The sequence below is a fragment of the Notolepis coatsorum genome, assembly GCF_963971535.1.
Source record: "Notolepis coatsorum genome assembly, chromosome: 12".
Classification (NCBI taxonomy): Eukaryota; Metazoa; Chordata; class Actinopteri; order Aulopiformes; family Paralepididae; genus Notolepis; species Notolepis coatsorum.
In genome coordinates this window covers 24,902,853-24,925,633 of record NC_140176.1, presented here as the reverse complement: position 1 = coordinate 24,925,633, position 22,781 = coordinate 24,902,853, and the positions used below count along the sequence as shown (strand labels likewise).

Here is a 22,781-nt window from a genome sequence, read left to right as displayed (position 1 = left end):
AGTGTTTTGTCTCCTCTTCTGTGTTTTATTTTAAAATAGGTCTACACAGCCAGTATTTTTTCTCCTCTTCATAAGAGTTTGAGGTTTTCCTTCGATATAACAGGTAAAAACAGCAATAAAAAGTCAAAAAAAATCTTTTTGTTGCTTTATAATCCCATTAGTTTCAAGTTTCTTTAATAGTTGTCATACAGAAGTACAGAATACTTTTATACAAAATGCTTCTTACTGTTACGCTCCAGAGACTGTGCTAGACAAGATAAGTATGAAATAACATAGTATAGCATGTAAATTAGAAGTAAAAATTAGGTCACAGTGTTCAGTATCAGTATAGACATATGTACAATGTTCGATGCAGAATAGACGTAACTGAGTTACCATATAATACACAATATACTATGCAGTGTACTAATATACAATATTATATAGTGCAAAGCAGAAATGGGATGAGGTACAATTTAGGTACAATTTACAGTAAGGTGTACGAGTTGTAGTGCAAATCCTTTATCAATAAATATAAAGTGTGTTTAGGTGATCTAAAGTGTGGAGAGTGGGTGCTGCAGTGTGTTGTTTGTTTAAAGTGAGTGTGTGCGTGTGGATGTGTGTGCTGTGTGCATTTGATGGTTGTTGTATAGTGTTTATTGTTCGTTGAGCAGCCTGATGGCCTGGGGATAGAAGCTTCTTCTGAGTCTTTCTGTGCTCGCCTTGAGACTCCGGTATCGCTTGCCTGACCGCAGCAGTTCAAAGAGGCAGTTGTTCGGGTGGCTGGAGTCCTTGATGATTCTCTTAGCCTTACCCCTGCACCGCTTGTTGTAAATGTTCTGGAGGGTGAGGAGCCCCCCTCCAATTGTGTGTTCGGCTGAACGTGTCACTCTTTGTAGTCTGCTTCGGTCTTGTGCAGTGCTATTCCCAAACCAGGAGGTGATGTTGCCAGTCAGGATGCTCTCTATTGTACATGAGTAGAAGTTCTTAAGGATCTTCTGACTGACTTGGAACTTCCTTAGGCGCCTGAGGAAGTAGAGGCATTGTCGTGCCTTCTTCACAACACTGTCAATGTGTGTGGTCCATGTCAAGTCCTCGGATATGTGGGCTCCGAGGTACTTAAAGCTGTTTAATGCAATAAACTGTGTGCTATAAGTATAAAGTATAATAAATCGCAAATTACTTTGGGTATGCAATTGTCAGGCGTTTTATGCTAAATGTGGGGTATGCTTGGGGATATATAAAACGTTATACACTGTGTTATCTTCATTTTAAGGGTAAATAGGTTGTGCGGCTCCCCGAGCATTTTATTTTGTGGGACCGAGGAAAAGTGGCTCTTTTGATAGTAAAGGTTGCTGACCCCTGGAATAGGGCTATAGCCAGAATAGGGCTATAGATAGAATAGGGCTATAGCCAGAATAGGGCTATATGGGCTGAGCCTGAGTCTCTAAATAACACTGGTATTCTCCTTTAAAAGCCATGCCGTTGCTATGGAGATGGAATGCAGGTGTGAAGCGGGGTAAAGTAGGGTAGTCCTACATGCCTAGGAAGGACTGGATTCGTTGGGGGGCTTCAGTTTGAATAAATTGAAGAAGGAGGCCACTTGATCAGGCAACTCTGCCAGTACACTCTGGGCTAGAGTCGCAGTGCCTGCCTGCAAATGAGATGTGTAGACATTCAAAATGTGTACATTATTCCATTAACAAACGTGTCCTTGCAACTTGAAACATCGACTGGCTGGCATGTGGCATTATGCGCTTAAAGTAAACTTGTTTTTATGATGGATGCAATTAAGGGAGTTTTCCAAATCAAAGTTTGTTTGAAATTGAGATGTGTTACATTGGTTCATCTTTTCCCCCCACATTTTTCATGTAGGTCAGCCTTTTATTAAGACATCATTTTGAATCCTAACCAATATATGTGAGAAAAAGATATTTTCTCCCTTCCACTTTGGCATACACAGATGTTACTTAAATACTATTTATGTTATACAAATCGTTATCGCAATTCGGTATATGATTATTATGAAGATGTTATTTAGGAAAGTAAATAACAAGTGGATTAATGTGAAGACATTTTATTTTATTTTCTGGGGTCTTTGTTCTGATTTAATTCTCACTTCAAACAAACTTTGTTGCTTCCACTATATAATCTTAAGCCAGGGTTTGCTTGGAAGCAGGCCAAGACCACCTCAAACAGGTGGACCCGGGTGTGGTTGCTTGTTGCGGAACAGAGTTCAATAGAGGCTTTGCACAAAATGTTTTTGCAGTTGTTTTTCTTCCAGGATGGCTGGCTGTAACATGGCTGGCAACCATTATTTGGTTGCTATGCGCAAAACGGTTGCTATGCAAAACAATGCTTGCTCTGTGTTGATTTATGAGAAATATATCAACAAAAACACAATAATTTGGTGTCTTATTACTGGATCTTTTAAATAATTCACAGTAGAACAGTAATATCGTGCTTTTTCAGTGTTTTACCTACTCTACCACTACACAGAAGTTAGGCGTGTTCTTTTGAAAGTGGTTACCAATGGTTACAGGCAGGCATCCTGGTAGACAAGAGAACAACACAAACATTCCGTGCAAGGCCTCTCTTACAGCATTCCAGCAGTAATTACAATAAACACTAAACTCAGTTTATGCTACTGCTTACGTTCTGGAACTGTCTGAAGGGCACAAACTGGACGATGTCGCGCATGGCGGCCTCGCCCGTGTACGAGCGCAGGATCCCGTCGTCCCCGTCCAGGAACTCCATGGCGGTGAAGTCAGCCCCGCCCACCCCGACGATGATGACGGACATGGGCAGACGGGAGGCGTTGACGATGGCGCTGCGCGTCTGGTCCATGTCTGTGATCACTCCGTCAGTGATGATGAGCAGGACAAAGTATTGCTGCGGAGGGAGGACGAGGAGAGAAGAGTTAAGAGTATGTCTGGAGAGACAGAGGGAACAGGGACGAGGAGAGAAGAGTTAACAGTATGCCCGGAGACACAGAGGAAACAGGGACGAGGAGAGAAGAGTTAAGAGTATGTGTGGAGACACAGAGGAAACAGGGACGAGGAGAGAAGAGTTAAGAGTATGTGTGGAGACACAGAGGGAACAGGGACGAGGAGAGAAGAGTTAAGAGTATGTGTGGAGACACAGAGGGAACAGGGACGAGGAGAGAAGAGTTAAGAGTATGTCTGGAGACACAGAGGAAACAGGGATGAGGAGAGAAGAGTTAAGACCTACTGGAGACACAGGGAGAAGGACGAGGAGAGAAGAGTTAAGAGTATGTCTGGAGACACAGAGGGAACAGGGACGAGGAGAGAAGAGTTAAGAGTATGTCTGGAGAGACAGAGGGAACAGGGACGAGGAGAGAAGAGTTAAGAGTATGTCTGGAGAGACAGAGGGAACAGGGACGAGGAGAGAAGAGTTAAGACCTACTGGAGACACAGGGAGAAGGACGAGGAGAGAAGAGTTAAGACCTACTGGAGACACAGGGAGAAGGACGAGGAGAGAAGAGTTAAGAGTATGTCTGGAGACACAGAGGGAACAGGGGAAAATGGAGGATGAGGAGATTGAAGGAGAAGATGGACAGAGGAATGGACCCTTTTCACAGACCTGTCATCGCAGGTAAACACAGCTGTAACTAATAACACCAGCTAATATTATGCATGGCGGCACGGTGGTGTAGTGGTTAACACTGTCGCCTCACAGCTAGAAGGTTCAGGGTTAGATTCCCGCTTGGGGACCAGGTTTCTGTGTTGCCAGGTACCCAGGTGGGATATCTCCCGGGCCTTTCTGTGTGGAGTTTGCATGTTCTCCCCGTGGTCGCAAGGGTTTCCCCTCCGATAAGATAAACCCAATGGAAAAACATGCACAACAGATCGCATTCCCTGACGAAGACGGACAGGAGCACTTGGATTGGTCCACGGGGCACGGCTCCACGCCACAGATCATAAATCAAATCAAATGTATTTATAAGGCCCGAAAACACACGTCAATGTCCCCATGGGCCGTACACGTCCTCCCCAAACAAGTCAAGAAGAAACATCACATCAAGTCAAGAACAAAACAAGAACACCACAAGGTCCAAAAAAATATTTAAATAAATGCAAAATAAATAAAAGCAACACTCCCAGACATACCTCACACGAAGGTAAGGAAAAGGAAAAACTCACTAAAACCTAGCAATAGGAGGGGGTTAGCAGACATGGGAGCAAATAGACATCCTAACTAAACTAGACAGATTAATCTAAGGGTCAGACCCCGATCAGGTGAGATCAGGGTAGGTTGAAGGAGAGAGAGAAAAGATGGGTCTTAAGCAGGGATTTAAAAGCTTCGACAGAGAACGCGCCCCTGACGACGGCAGGTAATTTGTTCCACAGGTAGGGAGCGCGGTAGACAAAGGCTCTGTGGCCGGCGGATTTCTTTTTAACCCTAGGGGTCGATAGAAGCCCCGCATTTTGTGAGCGGAGAACAAGAGCGGCGAGTATCGAGAGATGAGATCGGATAGATAGAGCGGTGCAAGCCCATTTAAAATGTTGTAGGTGAGGAGTAGCACTTTAAAGTCAGATCGGGCTTGAATAGGAAGCCAGTGTAGGGCGGACAAAACTAGTGTGATGTGATCAAATTTTCTAGTTTTTGTTAGTATCCGTGCAGCCGCATTTTGCACGAGTTGAAGATTTTTTATGCTTGAATTAGGTAGGCCTGAAAAAAGTGCATTACAGTAGTCTAGACGTGATGAGACAAAAGCATGAATTAGGGTTTCAGCATCAGCCAGAGTTAAAATGGGGCGAATTTTTGCGATATTACGAAGATGGAAGAAGGCAATTTTGGTGAAATTTTTTATATGTACATTAAATGAGAGGGAGGGATCAAAAATGACTCAAGAGGTTTTTTATGGTGGAGCTCTGGGATACATGACAAGTATCAAAGTTGAGGGAGATGTCCTGAAACAGGCCTCTGTGGTTTGGGGGGCCAACAATTAACATCTCAGTTTTATCTGCATTAAGGAGTAGAACGTTTTGCGACATCCACTTTTTGACGGCAAGCAGGCAAGCCTCAAGATTTTGTAATTGGGAGGAATCATTTGGCTTAATAGGTATATATATAATTGGGTGTCGTCAGCGTAAAAATGAAAGTTTATGCCAAATTTGCGTATCTGCTCCCGGCTGCTGGGGGGAAGGACGACGGGATGGGTCAAGCGCAGAGACTCGGTTTCATCTGCGACCCAAAAAATTGCATGTGTGTGTTCCTGTGTGTGTCACTGCATGATGAATAAAGACAAAAGTCCAGTTTATATTTATATATATTATATAATAATGAGTCAAGTCTGCTTGATTTCGGCGTGCCAGTGCACTGGCATGAACAATACTACTGACTAACGTCAATACTTGCACACTTAAAATCAATCGGACGATTCGGACCCATTATTAATATCATTAGCTGCGGCTGTGTTTACCCTGCTATGACAGGTCTGTGGAAAAGGGTACTTAAGAGTCCACAAACAAAGAATGGAATGTGGTCAAAGGTACAGTACATGACTTATTCTAGAAGAAGAAGTCTTTATTTGTCATGCAGATTAACACACACACACACACAAAAGAATGTAACCTTTATTTACCCAGGCAAGCAAGTAAGAACAAATTTGTATATACAAAAGCAGCCTGACCAAAAAGCAAAGGCCTTTTGAGGGAAGGGGGGAGGGGTGGGAGGCTGCAACAAAAACAAGGTTATATACATGCATACAAGTAAATAACAATAAATGAGGGAGAGAGAAGGAAAGAGAGAGGGAAAAAGAGAAAGGGAGTGAGAACCAGAGGGAGATAGAGAAGAAAGGGGGAGAAGGAGGGAGGTAGGTGAGGGGGCTTAGGGGCGAGATGGGCGACCCACAGGAACACACACACACAAGGGCAGCTGGAAGCAGACATAATAACATGCAGCATGCCAACATTTAGCGTAAAGGTTAAACATCTTGAAAATAACACACACACACACACAGTCTACTACTCACAGAGGCTGTCTCCTGCTGGACAGCCTGTCTGCCAAACTGAGACACATGGTTGATGATCGGGGAAAAGTTGGTCGGACCATAGAGCTTGACTCTGGGCAAACACTGCTGATAGGCTTGCACCACCCCCTCAATCCCTGAAACACACGCGCAAAAACACACGCACGTGTGCACACACATACACATTCTGTAAGATTGTACGCATACATATAAGCACAGAATTTTATAAATGTTTTTTTTTACCGCTCTAACATACCTTCACAGAATGGATTTGCTGTGTTGAAATTGATAGGAAACTCGTGGGAAACCTGTAAAACACAAATCAAAGACAATCAGGGGCTTTTATCCCAGAACATCCAGAAGTAGAAAATAAAATGTTCGCAGGTAGATTTTCAGATTTCCAGTAAGGTGGAATGCAGGCGTAAAACAGACAGCGTTCTCTTCATTGCGCAAACAAGGGCTGTCAAAATTACCCAAAAATTATGTTTTTATTATTTGTTCTGGTATTCAAAGAAAATCCCACAAGTCCGAATTTGCCCAGCTTTCAGTTTATGTCATTGCGTGTTATGTCCATAAAAGGGCAAACCAATACAAGGAGAAATGTTCTGAGCTACATAATGGGAAATTATTAAACCATGGGCTTAGACAAGCCACCCACTTGCTAGATGCACTATATAGAGCGGAAAATACCAGAAGGATTTATGCTAAAACTCCTAATCCCACCTGCAAGCATGTAAATAAAAAGGTGTGGAAAGTTGTGAACCGACTTCTGTTCACCGTTGTGGAGTCTCAGCTAACGTCAGCGTGCTAGTTTATGCTGCCAGCTTGTTATCATTAACAATAACAACAATAGGTTTAAGAAAAAGTTGAAGGATGTTGTTATGAATGGTGAAATACAGTTGCCTGCATACGATTTATTTAGTTAGTATTGTTAGTTTAGTTAGTTAGTTTAGTTAGTATTGTATTTGTGGTTGGAGCCTTTGTGTGTTGTTTGGTGAGATTTTGAAGATGTTGAGAATGTGCTTAAGGCTAAGGTGTTTCTTATGTTTTTATTGTTTTTTTGTTACTGTAATGTAATGTACTGTAATGTTGTAGGTTGTGTGTTAGGACCCCAGGAAGAATAGTCTTTCACCCATGGGTGTAGACTAATGGGGATCCATAAATAAACAAACAAATAAACAAATCCAACATTAGACCAACCCACTGCTTCTGATGCTTTGAATAAACAAACGGTAGTCTGATTCAGCAGCAACATCAAAGCCTGCACTGAAGCCTGTTTTCATCCATCAGTTACAGAATAGCGGCTAATCAACTAATCATGATGAAATAACCAAGGTAAATGAGTAGGCTGGATAAAGAATAATGGCAACATCGCCATATATAACATTATTTAAAGATGACAACGACAAAAGTAGTTTATTGCCGCCACCATCATCATCACCATCATCACAGCTCAGCCCACTCATTGCTATTTCCCATCTATTCATTATTCTAAATGTTACTTGTCCTTTCGGACAAGTTATGTTTTTGTAGGTTTTTTATTGATTTTTGATACCGGGCAGTCTGGTAGAGAGAGAGAGAGAGAGAGAGGAGGAGTGGGAAATAGACCGGGGAAGACATTTGGCAAAGATCACCGGGTCCGGGAGTCGAACCCGGGTCGGCCGTGTTGCACCGTAGTGCTTGGTTGCCCATCTATTATTATTAATAGATTATCTAATAATTCATTATTCTATATCTATGGGATGGAGTTACTCATTTGGGTTCATGTTTTCAAGATGTTCCCTCAGGTTTCTAGTGGTGGAACAGTAGGGCATCTGTAGCTACATTAGGGCCGTCACGATTCGTCGCCCATGTCGACGTCATCGACTATGACATTTGGCCGATTTGCATATTCATGATCGACGCATCATATTGTTAATAATTGTATGTGCCTTTTGCGGTGGAAATGGCAGACGTTCAAAGTCATAACATGCGCAACGTGTAATCGAACGAATGCGCAGTGAATCACGTTCAAAATATAAATAGCTTCTCTTAAACCACTATTCGTGATTCTGCCTAGAGCCAGGACGACAGTCACAGTGCACTCCAGCTGGAAGGGAGGGGCTGAGCCCAATACCCCCACCTTACATTAGAGAAGCTGTGACATCTAGCTCTTCAGCCCTGCGTTCTACAGCCTGTAGACCATGCAGGTGGAACGCAGTCCTGTTGCTCAATTTAGTTTTTATGAGTGAAAGTCCATATCTACAGCATTTGTTTTAAGCATGGAAAAGCTAGTTTTAATATTGGTGAACATTAAAGAAATGTGTATATAGGCCTAATGCACACTGAATGACAATACTGCAGTGGTTGTCGACACCTGTGTTCTGTGTCCAGGGCTGCTCATTTCACATTCTAATTTGTGTAGAAACTACATAGCTTCCACATTACATGTCAAATCTGTAAATAAGCAGATTCAACATATTTATATTCTTTAAATGGCATATAAAATGTAACAGACTACAGCCGAGGCTGCTCTACTGAATGCTTATTCATATTGCAAAGATGGTTGCAAAAACCTTTAATCAAGGCCGATGGCGTTTCCCACATCATCTGATGATGAATGATGTGTAATTGATCTGTGATTCGATAGCCAAATTTACTGGTAATATTCTTACTGGTTTAAATAAACAAGTTAGACGTTTTTCCACTTTTTGCTGAGCACGTTTTGTGTGAAAGAAAGAATTAAAGGCCTGGTTCTATCCCAAATATAGGCCAGTTGTGGTCAATGATGCAAAAACAAGACTGGGCAAATAATTAAAGTTTTACTGTAGCAGCTGTGTGTGTCTGACCGTGATTCCTGCATGTATGTCAATGATCTGGGTGATCTGATACATGTCTAAAACGATGGCTCTGATATCCATTAATCACTTTAATAAATCATAATCTAAAACCATCAAGCCAGGGCTCAAATAGGGCAGAGAAAACGGGCTTCAGAAACTAGGACGACATGCATCATCAGTCATCATTGTATTCATGATGGTGATTACACTCCCGGCAGGTTTTCTGTGGTGCTTTGGACAGCCGTGTTTGTAGCACAGCCATTGCCTGCTGCTCTGAGGCACCAAAAGGGCGCCTGAATAGGCTCCAAAGATCATTACCATGACACAGATTTGGGGCGACAACTTAATGAGGGACGCTGTTGGAACACAGAGAATCCTGTGGATTCTTCTCTGCCATGCAAAGACGCAAATACAGGAGTCAGGAGGAATGGATGTTGTTTTTGTAGTTAACATGATGCACTAGCAGCAAGCGTTATGTTGTTGTGATGATGAAGAGCAGTGCTAAAATCATGGATAATTGCTGTATGTGTATGTTGTGCCGGTGCCGATGGATTTGTTTGGTCTTGTCCGTGTGTTGAGAGAGAGAGTAGTGGCCAATAGTGCACTATCGTTACATTAGCTGGACTACATCATCAGTCCTTGACGACCGGCTGAACTTCTCTGGTCACATCGCCTAAACAACCAGAACCTGGAGATTCTTCTTAACACTTTGGTTGCCAAAAACGAAGATTCTCGTTTCTGTGCCCCAACGGTTCAGTGCCATAAACGAAGATTCTCGTTTCTGGGTAGTTTTTCCGATTTTAATACCCTATTCATTCTCAGGGTGCTGTGTGTTGGCTGAAAAATGCATAGTGGGAATCCGAAGGTGCAGTACCGGCCGCATCCTACCAGGCGGCGGTATCGAGCTACATTTCTAACATTGTATCCTCAGCTGTGGAATTTCAGATTTAATTTCTTGTTCTCGGCGAAGCACACAGTTCAGCAGGTTACATCGAAGCCCGTCAATTATGCTTGATCCGCATGTTATGGTCGTTTATAACGTCGATCAAATGGGGATTGGATATACCAGATGGCAATCAAGAAATTGGAATATTCTTTTTGGATTACTTTCAGCCAAAGGTAAGAGCGATTTGACGTCAATTCTAGCCTGATCCTGCAATGCCTTCATAGCGATCAGGCTGGTAATCGTGTCTAGTGTTCAATGCGAATGCCGTTACCGACGCTCGAATAATCAGAAACGACCCCCCCCCCCCTCCCCTTTCATGCGTTCATGATGGAACATAATACCGATAATGTGGACTTGAATCCGGAACAATAGCGGGTTCAGGCGAGTAACGCTAGAGTCCACAATGTAATCGACGTGTAGGGCTATTACTCAGCATTTCATGGATTATGATAGACCGCCCTAAAACCATACTTATATTCACCACGGTATAACACGGGAACGTATGGATGGAAATTGTTTTTCTTTTTTGTATCTTGACCAGAAGAAACCCAGTGTCAAATGACTATAGTACTGTATCCATAGCTATAATATAGAATATGGTTATAGCTCTACAAACAAGGTGACCGTTTACATGGGGTTAATAGGTGGCATGAGGGGTTAATGATGAATAAGAGGCGTGGCACTGGATGTGTTAAGCAAGGCGAGAAGGATCTGCCTGTTCCTGACCAAAGAAGCCACCCAACCTGACCAAAGAAGCCTCTTGCAATCAACAGTCATGTCTCGCCTCGACTATTGCAATGCACTGTTAAGATGGTTTACCGGCTTGCACCACCAAGGCCCTTCAACTCCTATAGAACGCAGCGGCCCGCCTGATCTCCAACCTACCAAAGTCAGTCCATGTCACCTGACTTCTCAGAGAGCTGCACTGGCTTCCCATCGCTGCACGAATCAAGTTCAAGGTCCTTGACCTGGCAGACCGTGCAGCGAGGTGAATGGCTCCCTCCTACCTCCGGTCAATGGTCTCAAAACTACACACCCTCAAGACCCGTACGCTCTGCATCTTCTGGCTACCCCAATTATCCGCCATTGACTAAAAACACACCTCTTCAATCAATATCCAAAATTAAATAAATACAATTAAAAAAAACTGTCTTTTGTGTACTTTGCCATTATGTCTATACTACTATATACTACGTACTAGGGCTGTCAGTTTATCGTGTTAATTAGATTAATTAATTACACAGCAAATTATCGCGTTATGAAAATTAACTCAAAATTAATAACATTTTTTTAAATAAATTATTATTATTATATATTTTTTTAAACCTCATTCATTCCATAAGAACGTAGAATAAACATTTACAAACTTTTTTTTTAAATGGTCCATTTGCATGTTCTTGGTATCTGGTTCTAGGGACATCTATGGATCTCAGGGAATGTATTCCCAGCGTCAGAAATACTGTGTCTGTTACTAGGCTTGAGTAAATTGTAATGAACCAAATGAGAATATCAATTGAATTTTTTATTTAAATTTTTTTTACTGTGAACAACACCATGCTAAAATTGACCAGACCTGAAAAATCTAAGCAAATGAATAAAGGGAAGATGATTAAACAGAAGGTTTTGTAGATACAGTACTGAATTCTGCCATCCGGACACATGCCATTTGAAATATGATTATAGAATATAAAATATCAGGCCTAAAATGGCTATGCGATTAAAATGCGATTAATTCGATTAATTAATTACAAATCCTGTAATTAATTAGATTAATTTTTTCAATCGCCTGACATCACTACTACGTACTATGGCAAACATTTACTTTATTGCGGAACGCTGCTCCATTTTTTCCGGCAACCCAATGAGCCAACAACTGTCGGAGCCCAACGCAACTACCCCCATTCAAAAGAAGCAACTGCCCCCATTCAAAAGAAGCAACTACCCCCATTTAAAAGAAGCAACTGCCCCTATTCATTGGATTACCTACCTGGGTTCCATCCTAGAGGCTAATCTCTCCTGTGACAAAATGGCATCCAATGTAATAAAAAAAGTCAACCAACGAACTCGATTCTTGTACCGGATCTCCTCTCTGGTAAACAAGAACACCCTGAAGACTCTGGCAGGAGCACTCATTCAGGGGTACTACGACTATGCTTGCACCTCATGGTACCAAAGCACCTCAAAGGCGCTAAAAACAAAATTACAAACATCTCAAAACAAACTGGTCAGACTACTGCTTGACCTTACTCCTAGAACCCACCTCACCCCTGCCCACTTTGACAACCTAGGATGGCTTAGAGTAGACGACAGAGTACAACAACTTGCAATGGGCCTGGTCTACAAGATACACTACACGACCAAGGTACCCATGTACATGTCAAAATACTTCCCAAAGGTCAGTGAATACCACGATCACAACACCAGAGGGAGCTCCACAAATCATGTTAAACCCAGATTCGGCTCAAATAAGGGACTAAACACGTTTAGCAATTATGCCACATCAATGTGGAACGCCCTACCCAAAGCTGTAAAGGAATGTGGATCACTACCCACTTTCAAAACCTCTCTCAAGGGACACCTACGGGAGACTGCAATTCAACACTGGCCCCTGTAAATATCCTAACCCAACCCCCTCCAATGTACAGTCATTTACCTAGTATGGTTTTGTCAATAGTTCAATGTACAATTGTGTTTGTTTGTACAGTGTCTCCTCCCCCCCCCCCCTCAATGTACAGTGTTACTTGTTTATACAGTGTGCCCCCCGGCCCCCCCCCCCCCCCCCCAACCACCTCCAATGTAAATTACCCAGTATGGTTGTCAATATCCCAATGTACCCAACCCCCCCCACCCAACCTCCTCCAATGTACAGTTTCTACGTCAAATGTATATACTCCCTTTTCTTGACTCCTTCTGTATCACAAACAGTACTGTATTTGCAAATCTGGTATGTCATAAATGTATAGATGTAGCAGTACTGACTATCTGTATGTCATGTATGTCATATATGTCTATATGAATTGAAAATGGGGGACCCTGATGGAAACAAGACAAACGTCTTTCTCAGGTCTGCATCCCCTTAACAATTGTATGTATTGAGCCGTACTGTATTGTACCCATTCTGCAATCTGTTAAATAAAGTTTTCATTCATTCATTCATTCATTCATTCATTCATTCAAAAGAAGCAACTGCCCCCATTCAAATGAAGCAACTGCCCCCATTCAAAAGAAGAAACTGCCCCCATTCAAAAGAAGAAACTGCCCCCATTCAAAAGAAGAAACTGCCCCCATTCAAAAGAAGAAACCGCCCCCATTCAAAAGAAGCAACCGCCCCCATTCAAAAGAAGCAACTACCCCCATTCAAAAGAAGGTGAAACTTGTGTTCCCCCCCGCATTGTCTGAGTATTTAAACGGTAAACTAAATTGTTCCACCTATATTTAGCCTTACCTACTCTAGCGAGGCCTTTAACCTTGAACTGGAGGGTCTGGACTGGTCAGATGAGCTCAATGGTACACTGGTTGAAGAAACATGGCTTGGCTTCAAAACCAAATTTTCAACGATACTAAACAACATGGCCCCCCTAAGAACCACCAGGGTAAAAAATCGCGCTGAGCCGTGGATGCACGCTGAAATACTGACCGCTATGAAAACCAGAGACAAAAAATGCTCTGAGTTTCGTAAAAGTCAGTCAAAGCTTAACATAAGCACGAGCAGTGAACTCCAAGCCCACGTGACTGAACTCAAACTGCAAAGAAACAGACTAAGAAATGATGTAAACTCCATGATCAAAACAGCAAAGAAAAAATTCATCAATGACAAAACCGAGGAAAACAAAAACAAACCGCGTGAACTTTGGAAATTACTCAATAACCAACTAGGCTGCAGTAAAAAACTTAAAACCAGATTCTCAAACATAAACATAAAGACGGACAACACGCTCATCACAGAAAAGCTGGATGTAGCCAATTACTTAAATAGTTTCTTCACAAACATAGCCACAACACTGGTAAACAAACTACCCTCCCACTCAGGGCATTATGGGGTAGAACACATAGTAGCTTACTACAAAAACCTAGGGGTCCACAAAGACGACTTCAAACTGGAAATGGTAACAACAGATGAGGTACTCAAAAAACTGAGCGCCCTCCAACCTAACAAGGCCACTGGCCATGACAACATCCCCTCCAAATTCCTCAGAGACTCAGCAGCCGCCATCACCCCAGTCATCACACACATAATAAACCTCTCTATAAAACAGGGACACGTCCCCAAGGACTTCAAAATTGCGAGAGTGACCCCTCTGCACAAAAAAGGCAGTAAATTAGACCCAGGCAACTACCGCCCTGTTTCTATCCTTACCTCCATCTCGAAAGTCATGGAAAAAATTGTATACGAACAGGTCGAAAAATACCTTGCGGAAAAAAATCTAATCTACGAATTCCAATCTGGCTTCAGAACATCCCACTCCACTGACACATGCCTTCTCTATTTAAACGACCACATCAAACAAGAGGTGGACGCGGGCAAATACTGCGGCATGGTCATGCTGGACCTACAAAAGGCCTTCGACACAGTCAATCACACCATTCTGATTGACAAGCTAAAAGCAATTGGTTTTGATAGTCTATCAGTGAGCTGGATGCAATCCTACCTGGAGGGGAGAGAGCAGATGGTGGAGGTAAACGGTACCCTATCCCCCCCCCTCACAGTAAACTGTGGTGTTCCACAAGGAAGCATACTAGGTCCGCTACTGTTCCTAATTTATGCAAATGACATGTCGTCAGCTTGTGACTGCAACTTGTTCCTGTTTGCGGACGACTCAGCCCTGCTGGTCTCTGACAAGAACAAATTACAGGTTGAAAAAACCCTCAGCTCAGAACTAAGCAAAATCTGCATATGGCTCGCTGATAACAAACTATCATTACACATGGGCAAAACAGAGTCCATTCTCTTCGGTTCAAATAACAAACTCAGCAAGACCGACGGCTTCTCAGTTACAGTGGGTGACAATATTGTCACAAGGAAAGAAGATATTACCTACCTGGGTTCCATCCTAGAGGCAAATCTTTCCTGTGACAAAATGGCATCCAATGTAATAAAAAAAGTCAACCAACGAACTCGTTTCTTGTACCGGATCTCCTCACTGGTAAACAAGAATACCCTGAAGACTCTAGCAGGAGCACTCATTCAAGGGTACTACGACTATGCTTGCACCTCATGGTACCAAAGCACCTCAAAGGCGCTAAAAACAAAATTACAAACATCTCAAAACAAACTGGTCAGACTACTGCTTGACCTTACTCCTAGAACCCACCTCACCCCTGCCCACTTTGACAACCTAGGATGGCTTAGAGTAGACGACAGAGTACAGCAACTTGCAATGGGCCTGGTCTACAAGATACACTACACGACCAAGGTACCCATGTACATGACTAAATACTTCCCAAAGGTCAGTGAATACCACGATCACAACACCAGAGGGAGCTCCACAAATCATGTTAAACCCAGATTCGGCTCAAACAAGGGACTAAACACGTTTCGCAATTATGCCACATCAATGTGGAACGCCCTACCCAAAGCTGTAAAGGAATGTGAATCACTACCCACTTTCAAAAACACTCTCAAAAAACACCTAAGGGAGACTGCAACTCGAAACTGGCCCCTGTAAATGTCCGAACACAACCCCCGCCAACACCCCCCCCCCCCCCACTCCTACCCCCCCCCCCCCCCCCCCCCCCCCCCCCCAACCACCTCCAATGTACAGTCCCACCCCCACCTACCCAATCCAATGTACAGTTTCTACGCCTAATGTATATACTCTTTTCTTTCTGGACTCTTTTTGTATCACAAATACAGTACTGTAATTGCAAATCTGGTATGTCATAAATGTATAGATGTAGCAGTACTGTCTATCTGTATGTCATGTATGTCATATATGTTACGATGAATTGGAAATGGGGGACCCTGGTGGAAACAAGACGAAAGTCTTTCTCTGGTCTGCATCCCCTTAACAATTGTATGTATTGAGCTGTACTGCACTGTACCCATTCTGCAATCTGTTAATAAAGTTTTCATTCATTCATTCATTCACCTGCATTGTGGGAGGGACCTGGGCTCCGAAACCAAAGGCAGGGAACATCTTGTCACTATATGAAAGGAAAGGAACATGAATATAGACACAAGCTAGCTACACATCATCATTTATTTCATTAATTCACATTACCACAACATCCATGGTTACTGCAGTCATGGAACCTGATGCTACAATGAAAAGGTATTATACTGGTGTGGTGAACCGATATGATCTTTTATAAATTTGGTGGGCTTATATAAATGGCTGCATTTATCCAAAGCGCTTTACAATTTGTTACTATATAATATATTATATTATAATATATTATATGAAAAACTCAATAAAAACACCTAGATTATTATGAGTACTTAATAATACTATTGCAGTTCAACAATGACTTTGAAAACACGTTTTATTGTATCATAGTTCCTCACTGTCTGACTAACAATTTAAATATACAACATGACGCTGTTGCTGACATTATAAGTTAAAATAATGTAAATAATATTAAAAAAAAATGTACATCCAACTTTGTGTTTTCGCAGAGTATGAGCACAGTATCGGAGACCCCTAAAAAGGTGGTCCCCCATTCCATTTACCTGTCGTAGTCCTGGATGACCATGCCCACCGCCCAGATGGCTGCCAGGTACTCATTGTAACCCTGGGGGTTGATGTAGTGCAGAGACTGGGGGGACGAGGGGTCCCCGTTGGAGCCTGTGAAGTCTATGGCTATCTGTCCAGGGGGGATCCGGGAGTATGGGTGAACAAACACAGAATCTTCAATATTAGAGACGATTTCAAATAGTTTAGGGTTTTGAACAGAAACATCAACTGACACCAACTGTTTCTTGGAGCTAGATCAGGTATTGAAGCACTGATACGCTGAGCAGAAGATATAGGGGAGAATATTAATATAGCTTTACTTAGGCTTTAACGTGAAACAGTGGTATGTCGAAGAGATAGCAGAGGTGCGTTCAACAAGGCATTAAATTTGCAAACGCTCACGTGAGTTCATCCAAAATGTTTCACGTTGGTTCCGTTTCCTGATCCTGTCCCCGGCCTTTGTTAAACTGAACCAACAAGAAACATTTTGGATTCACTGTCTTCATGCTCTGAATTACCCAGGTCTCAATGAGGATATTGAATATCACATGCTTCCTATGAGTATGCTCCATCTAATCACCAATTGTAATTTCTCTTATTAATAACGACGAATGACTGCATGCTTCCAATGTATAATGTGCCTTATATTCTTGTTTTTGTATATACTTGTTTTATTCTGTGTCATGTTGTGACTTGATCGATTGTTTGATTCATTCATGGATTGATTGATTGATAGATCACTTGCTAATGAGATGGGATTGCCTTCTACTAGGCACCTGTGATGATTTGTCTGGTATACATGAAGGGTACCCTGTAGCACCGGTGTTATGCCCTGATGAAGACCAGCTGGTCCAAATATTCTTTTCGTGATGTAGCCATGCCACAATAAAGGCTTTTTAAATGATGTTGCTGTGCCACAATAAAGGCCTTTTAAATGATGTTGCTGTGCCACAATAAAGGCCTTTTAAATGATGTTGCTGTGCCACAATAAAGGCTTTTTAAATGATGTTGCTGTGCCACAATAAAGGCTTTTTAAATGATGTTGCCGGGACCAAAATAAAGGCTTTTTAAATGATGTTGCTGTGCCACAATAAAGGCTTTTTAAATGATGTTGCCGGGACCAAAATAAAGGCTTTTTAAATGATGTTGCTGTGCTACAATAAAGGCCTTTTAAATGATGTAGCCGTGGCACAATAAAGGCTTTTTAAATTATGTTGCCGGGACCAAAATAAAGGCTTTTTAAATGATGTTGCTGTGCCACAATAAAGGCTTTTTAAATGATGTTGCCGGGACCAAAATAAAGGCTTTTTAAATGATGTTGCTGTGCTACAATAAAGGCCTTTTAAATGATGTAGCCGTGGCACAATAAAGGCTTTTTAAATTATGTTGCCGGGACCAAAATAAAGGCTTTTTAAATTATGTTGCTGTGCCACAATAAAGGCTTTTTAAATGATGTTGCCGGGACCAAAATAAAGGCTTTTTAAATTATGTTGCTGTGCCACAACAGAGGCTTTTTAAATGATGTAGCCGTGTTGCTGTGCCACAACAAATAAATTATGCATCCGTGCCACAATAAAGGCTTTTTAACTCATCTTCCTGCAATACCTTTTTTGAGAGCCTGGGATCCTACTTCTTCTTCTACAGTTGTCTTTTCACAAAGTCCCAAGAGCACCGGACGACTTTTGTTTTAAAACATTGCACTCAAGCACCTAGTTGAACTTTCGACTGCTTATTGATTATCATTTTCCCGCTCTCCCTTTCATTATTGCTGTAGCGCTGCTGCCTTTTTAAATGGCATCGCTGACATTAGCAGCAGCATCCATCAATGATCCCAAAATAAAGGACAAGACTTTATTTTGCATGGCCAGCCTACCGATGACGAGGCACAAGGGGAAAGTTGGATTTTGACAGCAAGTCAGTCTGCTCACATAAAAAAGGCTGCACCAAGTTGTAAGAAAAGAGATGTAAGATAATTAGGCTATTCTGATGATGCTTTGGAATATGAGAATAATGTGATTAACACTAGAAGCACCATAGGCCTAAGCCTCTTGCAACTACAACTATCTGAATCTGAATCTGCATCATAAATCTACCGTAAGTCTCCTCCGTTCAGGACTTTTCATAAATAGATAGGATTTAAATGCCAGCGCTTTCAGAGTTAACAAAAAAAAAACATTTCTTAGATTGTCACTGTAATGAAATTATTTCAAATATGACCTCAAACTGAACGGAATCGAACATTTGGTATCGAACTGAGAAAAAGAACTAATGTTTTGTATTAAACTGAGCTCAATTTAACATTTGGTATCAAACTGAGCAACATTTGGTTAGAAAAACACTTTCAAGAATTGTTGAAAGCAAACAATGTTTACTGCAAACACTAGCAGCCAATGTGGTTGAACGCACCTCAGGGCTTTGCTTATTATTACACATGTGTGTGAAAGGTTGACACATCAACTAGTACTGTGTAAACACGAGAACTCACGGTGAAGTTGATCTGACAGCCGCCCATGATATAATCCAGGAAGGAATACTCCTTTACTATCTGTGAATAACATCGGAGAAGAAGAAGCTGGTTAGACACAAGATAATGTCAGAGCAGAGAGATTCCTACGAGCGCAAGTGTCATATCTATGCAACCACAATTTAAACTAGTGTCCCAGAAAAAGGCTAAATATATATGCGATGATGTAAAGAAAAGTGCACATTTAAACATTCTGAATAGGGCTTTAATCAGGTATTTCAATTAATTGTATTTCTTTTTTTTTCCTCTATCGTTTTCTTCCATCCCCCATTTTTATGCCATATTCCCCTTTGTCCGTTGCGCTACACTACCGACGGTCTGGGGAGGGTGTAGACTACCACATGCCGATACATGTGGAGTCTCCAACCTGACAGCTACCAGTTTCACTGGGATAGTGTAACGTGTGTGGAGGTTCACGATATCTCCCCCCAAGATGCCCTCCCTGCTGAACAGGCGCCCTGACCGACCAGTAGGAGTTGCTATTGCAATGACCAGGACTCGTACCCTGCCGGCTTCCCACCTGCGAACACTGCAGATTGTGTTTGTAGGGACGACTGACCAAGCCGGGAGGTACTGCTGACACTGGGATTTGAACCCCCGGGGTCTCTTCGGTGGTAGGCGAGTGCTTAGACCTCTGCACTACCCAGCCGCTCCCATCCAAACATGTCTGACTTCTAAATTACCTCTACTGTACTAAAGGGTATCCAAGGTAGAGTATATTTAGCTTTGTTATGAGCACCAGAGGGAAAAAAAGAAAGAAAACACCCTACCTCACACTTTTTTACAATGATGACGCCAGAGTTTTTATAACTCTTCTTCTTCTGTTTCTTTTTGCCGTTGATGCATTCAAACTCAGCCTGAGGGTGACAGGAGGACATACATTGTTATGACTTATGAGGTGGGACATGACAAAAAACAAACCTTCCAATAACTTTCAACTCATCAGGTAAAATAATGCATCGTGTGATGACATACAGCTTGCCCACATTCACACAGAGAGAGAGAGAGCTCACCGCGAAAGTATGAGATGCTTCCTGTATTTGGACCAGTGTGGTCTCAAACGCTCCGATGTAGTCGTGAGATCCGTTCACGTTGTGGTCGTAACACTCCACCTTAGGGATGAGAATAGGGCCAGTAGGTGTGAGACAGCGCAGTCGGCAGTCTCTTTATATATAGAGGCTTAAAGGAACACGCCGACATTATGGGAAACGCGCTTACCGTCTTCTCCAGACGAGAAGATAAATACCAATTTCCTCTCTGTGCGTCGTGTAGAAAAAATTATCCGGCTGCAAGCTTAGCCTAGCTTAGCACAAATTAATGGAAGCAGATACGGACCAGCTATCCTAGCTGTCGGACAAAAACACCTCTCCCGGCACTTTAAGCTAGGCTAGCTGATCCGTATCCACTTTTCCATCTATGATCCATCATCTTGTCTGACTCTGGAGAAGACAGCAAGCGCATTTCCCATAATGTTGGCGTGTTTCTTTAAAAATAAAAGGACCATACCAGTCCAATTTCTACTTCTCACCCTTACCGGATATTGCCTGCGATATTGAATCAAATGGGAAGGTAAGGAAAAACTCACTAAAAACCTAACAATGGGGGGAAAAAAGCTTTTTACATTATGACTAGTGTTCGTAGGTGTACACGCTACGATCAGTGTTCCAGCTGATCTCAGCTCACCTTACTAAACGCCATTCACACTGCTATTGATGTTGAAAGGGGGGGGGGGGGGGGACACTCTGGGACATGAAAGTCGTTAGCAGAGAGAGAATACAGTTAACGTTATCGAAAATATACCACCCAGTGGTTTTCACGCAGGATCCGTTACAACACACACCGTATACACCGTGTGTTAAAGACGGGAGCAGTCTCCAGGCAACAGTGAGAAGTAAAAATCAGACCGGTATGGTCCTTCAATGAAGTATTCCACAAAATGTACTTTTGGGTTGTTATTCTGGAAAAAATTTACATTGCCGAGATTATTTTACTGGTGTAAAACTCAAAAATGTATTTCCAGAGTCCCAGAATAGGGTGGCGATATCGCAGGAAAGAAGAATGAAAAACAAAGAATGCTGTGCTTGTTCAGAACAAGAACCTAAAAGTCCATTTTGGTGGAATCTTCCTTTAACAACGGTTGACATTTGTTTTAATAAAGGCAAACGTGTCACCTAGTCCTAGTATTCATACGCAGCCAAACAAATGCATTTCAGTCATGATCAACCAGAGCATCAATCATCATCCAAATGTGGCAGTCGGGAAAGTGAGAACAGCATGCTATGAGGAAGAAAAGCTGTTTATTTCAGCTCAAATGCAATGCAACTCGGCTACGACAGACACGACAGATCTAACTCAGGAAAGCACACAAGTGGAGAATGGAAGAACTTCCCCTCGTAACCTCTCAAGAGGACACACAAGGCCCCATTCAGAATCTCTAGAATGATCCTAACGTCGCTCTACGTTGGCTTTAAAATAACGACTTGATTTCTCACGACGGAATGGGTGACAAGTTGTGTAGGAGAGAATAATGTTTACACTGATCTGGCAGCGACGGCTGGGTAACACCATTCAAACCAGATCAACGATATGTCCGAATATTGGAGTAGGCTAACCGTTTCCATGCAAAAGGAGTTCATGAAGGTCGTCCTAAATCAGGTGTGTGGATGAAATGCATGCTCTGGATTTCCAAGCGTTTACATACTATCAGCTATCAGGATGTAATTCTCTCTTCAGAGGGATATTCAAAAGGGTATCTCCTGGGTCCTTGAACTGGGTCGATATTTCAACTCGCCGATTGAGTTACTCTAGCCTGACGGAAGAGTTTGTATGCGGCTGAGAGTGCAGCTAATTCAGTCCTGCTAAAATATTAACCAGCATGAAGACAGAGTGAACACATATCATGGACAGGTTTTTAAGAGTGATCACACATCATGGACAGGTTTTTAAGAGTGATCACACACCATGGACATTGGACAGGTTTTTAAGAGTGATCACACATCATGGACAGGTTTTTAACTCAATCAGTGCCAGACCCGAGGATAGTCGGGTTATCTCGCTACCCGTTCAGCGCCAGACCCGACTATAGTCGGGTTTTCATTGTTATTTCTTTTATTCGATATTTCTATTCATTACAGGCACACAGACTCTGGGTTAACATGGGGAATCATCCTGAGAATGCCAAAGTGCAATACCGGCCGCATCCTCCCAGGTGGCAGTATCGAGCACCCTTTGAAACCTTATATCTTGGCCTGTGCAACGTTCAAATGTCTCCGGGCACACTTTCCTTTGTCAGGCGAGTCGAATGGGTATCCCGATCGCATTGAGAAGTGTCAAATACCCCTGATGCATCTGTTGTGGTGGATTATGTTGGCGACACGATGGACACCCAATACTTGGACTCGCGATCAGACAATTGGAATATTCTTTTTGGGGTACCTCCTAGTGAAGGTAAGGACTAAATTATATCAATCCTGCTTTGATCCAACCATGATTTCACCTCGATCGCAACGTGTGTGTGTGTGTAACGTTACTCCACAACGTATGGCGTTGGTGACGATCAAAGCATCAAAAAACGACCCCCCGCCCCCCCCCTTTCATGCATTCATGATGAAACATAATACCCATTATATACATTTGATTTGGAAATAGTAGCGTGTCCAGGCGAGAAACGGCAACGCTTTTAGTGAAATTCACGTTTTGCTGCATATCGTCGTTTTCTGGGATTAGACAGGATTACTCTAAAACTATACTTATATTCACCATGGTATACCACGCAAAGGTATTGATGAAAACATTTATTCTTTTTCACAGTTTGAACGATAGATAGTTGATGTCAAATGGGCCA

General features: G+C 42.4%; 1 protein-coding gene across 2 annotated transcripts in view; it reads right to left on the bottom strand.

The window, feature by feature from the left end:
• Window positions 1-22,781, bottom strand: part of LOC311238505 (copine-3-like) — a 40,646-nt gene that overhangs the window by 5,410 nt on the left and 12,455 nt on the right. Inside the window, exons 8-16 of one of the 2 annotated variants that reach the window (XM_084326596.1) lie at window positions 19,951-20,049; window positions 19,708-19,794; window positions 18,899-18,958; window positions 16,410-16,543; window positions 15,829-15,883; window positions 6,231-6,282; window positions 5,978-6,111; window positions 2,635-2,871; window positions 1,523-1,633 (exon numbers count right to left, since the gene is read on the bottom strand). In XM_084326596.1, coding sequence (XP_084182722.1) covers window positions 1,523-1,633; window positions 2,635-2,871; window positions 5,978-6,111; window positions 6,231-6,282; window positions 15,829-15,883; window positions 16,410-16,543; window positions 18,899-18,958; window positions 19,708-19,794; window positions 19,951-20,049 — 969 coding nt within the window. The remainder of the gene's footprint in view (window positions 1-1,522; window positions 1,634-2,634; window positions 2,872-5,977; window positions 6,112-6,230; window positions 6,283-15,828; window positions 15,884-16,409; window positions 16,544-18,898; window positions 18,959-19,707; window positions 19,795-19,950; window positions 20,050-22,781) is intronic. The other variant, XM_084326595.1, reaches the window with a different exon arrangement.